This window comes from Gastrolobium bilobum, unplaced genomic scaffold (genome assembly GCF_033153095.1).
Source record: "Gastrolobium bilobum isolate Gb01-03AN ecotype WA unplaced genomic scaffold, APGP_CSIRO_Gbil_v1 utg3519, whole genome shotgun sequence".
NCBI classification, from domain to species: Eukaryota; Viridiplantae; Streptophyta; class Magnoliopsida; order Fabales; family Fabaceae; genus Gastrolobium; species Gastrolobium bilobum.
In genome coordinates this window covers 134590-141769 of record NW_026895556.1, presented here as the reverse complement: position 1 = coordinate 141769, position 7180 = coordinate 134590, and the positions used below count along the sequence as shown (strand labels likewise).

At 35.9% G+C, this 7180-nt stretch overlaps 1 protein-coding gene across 1 annotated transcript; it reads right to left on the bottom strand.

The window, feature by feature from the left end:
* Nucleotides 1-1457: 1457 nt before the first annotated feature.
* Nucleotides 1458-6826, bottom strand: LOC133316309 (aspartic proteinase-like protein 1). The gene is made up of 10 exons (XM_061518049.1): nt 6525-6826; nt 5960-6098; nt 5021-5262; nt 4624-4851; nt 4377-4515; nt 4229-4299; nt 4049-4148; nt 2201-2261; nt 1919-1990; nt 1458-1836 (listed from the first exon to the last, which is right to left on the bottom strand). The coding sequence occupies exons 1-10, from the start codon at nt 6824-6826 to the stop codon at nt 1583-1585; spliced, it is 1608 nt and encodes a 535-aa protein (XP_061374033.1). The 3' UTR covers nt 1458-1582.
* Nucleotides 6827-7180: the final 354 nt, after the last annotated feature.

Sequence of the window (7180 nt, the reverse complement as noted above, 5' to 3'; positions counted from 1 at the left end):
TTTGACTTTTGACTTCTGTTTTTTTTTAAAGTTAAAATTTTTAGCTTTTGAAAAAAGTAAGTTTTTAGCTTTTTTATGACTTCTGTCTTTTTTTTAAAACAGGCATCCAAACAGACATTTTTCGAAAAAGGACTTTTTTTTTCTTAAAAAAAGCAGCTTTTGAATAAAAAAAAAGCTCATCCAAACATGCTCTTATTCTGGTATAAGTTGATGGGCCTATATAAAAAGAAGTTCATAAAAAGGATATTAGGTTTGTGTGCATGTGTCCTTTGTTATTTTCCTATGTTTCAATAAAAATACGGATTCTTATAGAATAGTAAACAAAATTCATTTTTCAAGTAATACCAAATTTAATTTAGCTTGCTCATGCTACATGCAATTTTTTATTATTTTTTAACTTCGAAGTTGAAGTATTTTTGTGTTGACATTAGGAGATGAATATTCTGTTAGCAGTGAAATGAGCCTTCTTCTTTATTGAAACTCACGGAATGGCAAAGAGGCTAACATGCATTGTGTCTTAGAAACTTCGTGGTTGGGTATGGTTAACTAACAACCAAACTACTTTTCTAATTGAACCGAATTGAATTGGTTTGTTTAATTCAGCTCTTGAACTGAATTATTTAGAAATCAGTTTGAATTTTGAAACCAGTTCAGAATTAAACTGGTTTTCAAACCAGTTCTAAACCTTTGTGTCTTAGAAACTTGGTTTTTGAAACTGCTCTTTATTGATATTTTCAAACTGATTTAGAACAAACTTGTTAAAATTTACTTGCTAATTTTTTCAATCCAAGATTATAACTCTTTACTTTTTACTTTAAAATAATCAAATTCACGTTTATTAATAATTTTTGTACTTTACCCCATCAAAAACATTCTCAGATTTGATATTTATCCAACTGAATAATTGAATGCCATATATGATTAAAAAAAACAGTTAATACGAAGCTATACATGTATTAAATGCTAAAATGAATTCTGACTGAATATAATGATACTATATAGAAATAACTAAATTGTTTGTAATAATACTATATTTTCTAGATTTAAATACTAAATAGCTTGAGGATGATTTGTTATATAATTACTTATTTGCAATTTTTATATTATCACGTTCATATTAGGTAACATGCATATACACCGACCAAGTGCTAATTACTCTCGATTATAAACGAAACATGATCCGAAATCAACGAAAAGTGAATGAAAAGAAAAGGTATGTAATCAACACAATCATAGACCAAAAAAGGAAAAATAAAATAAGAAATAAAAAAATGACACCTTTTATTGTTCATTTGGCACCAAAATCCCAGTTCCTTTCCCTCCCTGGAGTTAACCATATTTATTTTTCTTTAAAAATAATTCCCAGGAAATAATTCAACCTATAGATTTAATCAAATAGCTTGGATTGCACCAACAGAATAGAATAATACATAGTAAAGAAAATTTAAAAGGCCTACAAACCAAAAGAATATATTGAAAAAAAGAAAATATCTCCACTAAACCCAATAGATACAACAACAGCCTACAAAACTGAAAAAGTAAAAACGCCCCACAAAAGTCTGAGTTTGGATAGTAGAGAAATTTACAAGTAGATTAGATAGACTTGACAAGATAACCAGAAAAAAAGGTGACATATCAGTGAAAATGAACTTAATAAAAGCCCAGAGGTAAGTCTAAGTGTCGCTGCAGAGGGTTTGGGAGAAGTTTGTCCAGCAACAGCAGGTGGTACAGCACGTGTTTTAGGGACACTCTGCTGCTGATTGGCTGGTAACGGGTTTGGTGATCCACTACTGGACGTTGATGTGGAATTTGCTCTATCTCCCATGTTACCTTGACCTGCATTTTCTGAGTGATTAGCATCAAGAATATATTCATAAACAGAAGCTAATTATAAAGCTGTAGTGAAAGGAGGACTTACAATTGGATCTAGACCAGCCAAGCCGTAGATTCTCCCTATCAAAGACCACACGATAGCCCGTCAGGAAGTTTTCTGAAACAAGAATGTCCAATAATCATTCTCAGACAACACAAGTGTGCAAGTGCATAAGCATGTTAACAATAGTTACATGCATCTGCTACCATATGCATGTCTCTTGGAGAGAAAGCTTAGGAAGAAATAGAAATCACTAAAAATGGGAAAAGAGGAGGGGGGGAGGAAATGTGATTTGGTTTCAGGTACGACAGGCAGTTGTATACTCACGTCCAATGGTGCCGTAGTCGCCATCGTACTGGTATACAGTCAAACAAAGGACAGTATAATCCTGTAACAAAAGTTTGTATTTAATCAAAACCAGCTGATAAAAGGAGAAACTTCTCAATGGACAATTAAGAATTATTCATAGACATCATGTTCACTTGTTGAAAACAGTTCTCCCTTCCAAGAGTCCTCTTAAGTAAAAAGAAAAAAAGAAGATTGTCTGAGGACAGGCCTAAAACATTCATATCTAGAAGTATTTTTGAAAACAACCAACATCAGGTGAAGTATATAATTTGTTTGTTACCTGCAGTTGAATTGAAAAATAGGTTAACATAAAATGTTTTCAGAATCCACTTCAATTTCTATACAACATATGCTGAGAAGCCACTTTCAGACAATAGGACAGACTGTAGTCTTCTTGAAGCTGATTATCAGAACTAATCAATTTGTTAGCGTTTATCGTGTATAGTCAGTTGTCCAACAAAAATTTGCTTCTAGAACCCCCATATGTGTTGTGGCCCGTACTATTGTGAGAGCGAGCCTTGGAGCAGCAGTAAACTTGCTCCTTGTGATCGAAAGGTTACAGTCATGAATTCGAGTCTAGAAATAACATCTTTGCAAAATGCAAGGGTAAGGCCGCATACAATCGACCTTCACTTATACCCTCTCAAGTCAGGGAGCCTAGTGCACCGGAATTCGCCCTTTTTTTAACCCTGCATTGGTAATTAACTTCAATGCCGACATTTGTACTATGTCTATTTGTGAGCAATGTTTACATTATATCAGAATTTTCAAAAGATCAATTTCAAACCCATCCATCACTTTCTCTCTCTAAAGCAGACTCACTCTTTAAAGATTCTTTGCTGCAATTTTGTGCTCTGAAATTCAATAGCAGAGATTTTCTATTACCTTGAAATTTTCAAGAAGCAGCTTTGGAATCCTTGGAGGGTGTTTTTTCGGTTGATTTTTCTTGTACATTCAGTGATAGATAGAAACTTTCTTGCTTTTGGATTTTCGAGCATTTCGAGTTTAGACGAAAGGGTGACAATTTTGAACACGACACAAGAAGTTCATGTTTGAGTCAACTTGTTTTCAAATTCATGTTGTGTTGCATGTCAACCTACAAATACGACATTGACCCACCGCTCGTGTTAATCTTCTTTTAGGTTATTCGTATCCTGTCAACAAACATTAGTGAAACCAATGTTCAGTACATAGGTTATTTGTGTCATGTAATGTCAACATGACATTGGTCAACGCAATGTTCAGTGCATAGGTTATTCATATCGTGTCGTGTCAACCCATGTAATAAACGAGACACTTTGAGATTTGCGATTTATTTGTGTTGTGTTGTGTCAACCAGCAAAATAAACGAGTTGTGTTTGTGTAAATGGTTTTGACACGAATCTTTATTCATGTCATATTCATGTTAAGTGTATTCATGTTCCTGTCATACCTCAACCCTACACAAACAAAACCTGTTGACACGAAATGCCACCCCTAGTGGAAACTATTGCTGATTACACGAAATTTTTTGGTTCAACCAAACATGAACAAGTAATTTTTCAGTTTTCACCCCTTGAATTTTTTTTTCAAAACAAGTATCCCTTCAAAAAAAAAAAATCCCATAAAATACATAAAGATTCATTTTCAGCCAATGGCAGTCTCTGGAAGCCAGAGTACCACTCACCACAGAGTAAAAACCAACTGCCACTGCCCTAGATACATATGAAAGGCTAGTTTGTTACCTCATGGATCAATGTTTAAATCTTGACTCAAAAGTTTCAATCAAAGACACTAACATTTATACCAAAAAGAGAAGGGAAAGAAAAACTTGAAAGGTTAGCTTACCTGACTGACAGGATCTGTAAAAATTGGATTTTGAATTAAAAAAGTTTGATTCTTTGAGAAAGTGAGTTTCATCAGGGGAATGTTAATCAACTCCTGTGAACTGTCACATGAAAAACAGCTGAGTTACAAAAAAATGTAAGAAGCTTATAAGCCTAAACTCCTAATCATTTAGTACCTAACCTGGCATTATAGCAGTACTCCCATGGGTATTGTTGCAGGATAATCCTGGTTGCATTTACTTGTTTGTCAAACTACATTCGGTGAAAGATAACTTTTAGCCCAGTATATGCGTGATCATATGACACTAGATTATGATAAAAGGAATTACCTCCGCTACAACATTTTTATAAACTTCATCGGGAAGATATGTGAAAGAACTTCCACTGTCAATAAGTGCTTCAAATCCAGTTTCCTTGGGACAAAAACTCCCAATACAGAAGCTCTCCACTCCAACAATATAATTAACACTACAGCAATGTAAACAATTAACATTCAAGACAAACCAAGAAGGTTAGAACACGTTTAGAAGAAACATTTAAAAGCGGCAGCTAAAGAGCATTATACACAATACATACAATTCCCCATCTACAGGCAAGAATGGAGTAGATTGTTGGGTGGCATGCCCTTGGTCGCCAAAGAGAATACTCCCAGAATCATTCTCATTAAAACAAATTGAGAAAGAATTCTGAATAAGTCGTGCCTTTGCCAGCAAACTTGGGAGTGAAATGCTTCCAGGTCCTAGCCCCAAAACACCATCAGGAGCAGCTCCATCTAAATAGCCACCACTTTGTTTGCTACCACAACTGCACTCAAAAATCAATTATCTTGAGCAGTGATGGAAACCAAACTTATTGCTTGTAATCTTCTTCTTCTTTTTGTATCAATTATTGCTTGAAATCTTGCCCAACATATTATACCTCGAAGAACAAAACACTCAAACAGTATGATAATTCCAGACAATAATAAATATACCCTAAAATGATAGAGGCTTGCACAGAATTTTGTGTAGCATGTCTGCCATCCGATGCCAAATGAAGTTTGTCTTCAATAAGAAATCCAGAACTTGAGGTATTCTCTGAGACGTACTGAGCAAGATATGGGCAAGGATCCTTAGGACCTTTGCAAATGGAATTTAGATCACACAACTGATGACTGCAAGGTAGATGTCGGCTGGTACTGGACAATGATGGGCTATACTGATTTAGATCCCTATCCTGCATCAGAGATACCCCCATATACAAGGGAGCATCTGCCAATCAATCATTGAAATTAACTGCTAAATCTCTTACCTCTCTTAGGAGAACTATTGAAGAAGTCCTAATAAGAATATTTAAAGTATATTAATATTTACTTATGAGCCTACACTGTAAGGGAGGAAGGTCATTAAAAGATAGCTAAGAAGCATGGATACACTGATGCAGGACAAGGCACAGACACTTACATTGTGATACAACAGAATTTAAAGTGAGCCATAAGGACTTTTGAGTATTGAGCTATGCAATACATGTCCAACACAATCACAGATCCTTGCTTTGAAGTGTTCTGTTTGATATACAAGTAACATTCACCATCTAGCACATTTTAATTGATAACAGAAAAGGTACACATACATAGGACGTGCTTCTTCTATTAGCCCCTAGCATATTCTTAACCGTCTCACCCTCACCTGTGTGTATATGGCTAAGAAAGGGCTGTTAACACCAGAACCCCATATGTTTACAAGATGAATAATTCACAAGGGATATGTCATTCAAGGTGAAAAATACAATAAAGAAAGCAAAAGGAAAAACATGGAGCTAAACGGGCTGATAATGAAGTTCATCATAGTAATGACATAATACAATAACATACAGAGATGTAAAAGTTTTGAAAGAAATTATAAGGCAAATGGAGTTCGTATCATGGACCCACCAACACATTGTAATGACCAGCAGACAAGGGAGCACATTCTACGCAGTCACAAGGGACCCAAAGCAGATCACTTCCAGTATCCAATGCAACAAGAAAAGACACATTTGGAGTCCCTATATCAATCCAAGTGTAATGCAACCTGAAATTCCACAATGAATGAGTTCATACATGCCGTTGCCAACCTTCTTCTACTCGATCCCCATTTCTATCCTCTTTCTAGTCATTTAATCAATAAAAAAATAGCCAATTTGAAGTTTAGCAGGAAATTAATCACATGACTTCAAACCATGCATTTCAAAATTGACCCATAAGCGTGCACTTCAACTGCCATAGTCTAGACTTAATCATAACTCTTAGTTCTAGTGAAGGGTAGTAACTTTCAACCAAAAGTATATATACAAAAAATAAAAAGGAGAGTCTTTTAAAATCAATAAAATGAAACTTGACAGTTCAACACCATTGTAGGATACAATAAATAATACAGTATGAGCAAAAGTCTCGAACTTTATTTTCCTCATGATGGGTGGCATTTCCTCACAAGCCAAACAGACAAAGACTTACTCACCAATCAAACGCATTGCCAAAGAAGAAGGTCTTGCTACCCTCCGAAGGATACAGAGTCTCATATTGCGAGCCAAGCTTCATCCTCTTCCTTGTCAAGTCGCTGTTCAGAAGCAACCTGAAATACTCAGAGCTGCTCCTCTTGGGCCACGACTGAACCGAAGCACCGTTGCCCCTTGAGGCCAATTGCACCTTGGCCTCCTCAGAGAACCGGTGAATGAGCCTGGAAGAAAATGTGACCGCATCTGCACCCTCCAAGGCAAGACCCTTGGCCAGTAACAGCCATAGAAGAAGACCAATCGCCATAGGAAGTTAAACCCAACAGAACAAAAAGCTTACCTTCAGTTATACAAACTAAAACTCAAATGGGTATGCCAAAAAGCAGTTAATTTTGAGCAAAGTGGGATCTGATTCTGAAATGGCTGTGTCAAGTTTGAAGCTTTTCTCCAATGGGTATGCCACAAAGCAGTTAACGTTGAGTGAAAATGGACTCTGATTCTGAAACGGCGGTGTCAAGTTTGAAGCTTTTTCTATTAAGAGGATTGTGTGTAAAGGGGTAGGGTGCGCAATGCGCACCTTTGTGCTTCCCAATAATGTTTTCTCGTGAACGTGGCGAAGGGATAGAGGGGGGAGGCATGTGTCTATTCTATTCTATTATGT

Excerpts from the sequence above, each read along its gene's own strand:
- LOC133316309 (XM_061518049.1), bottom strand. The coding sequence starts at position 6,826 with ATGGCGATTGGTCTTCTTCTATGGCTGTTACTGGCCAAGGGTCTTGCC. Across the intron at positions 5,263-5,959 it reads CTGGTCATTACAATGTGTTG|GATAGGGATCTAAATCAGTA; the intron begins GTGGGTCCATGA and ends TCTCTGATGCAG. Across the intron at positions 4,300-4,376 it reads ATAAAAATGTTGTAGCGGAG|TTTGACAAACAAGTAAATGC; the intron begins GTAATTCCTTTT and ends CACCGAATGTAG.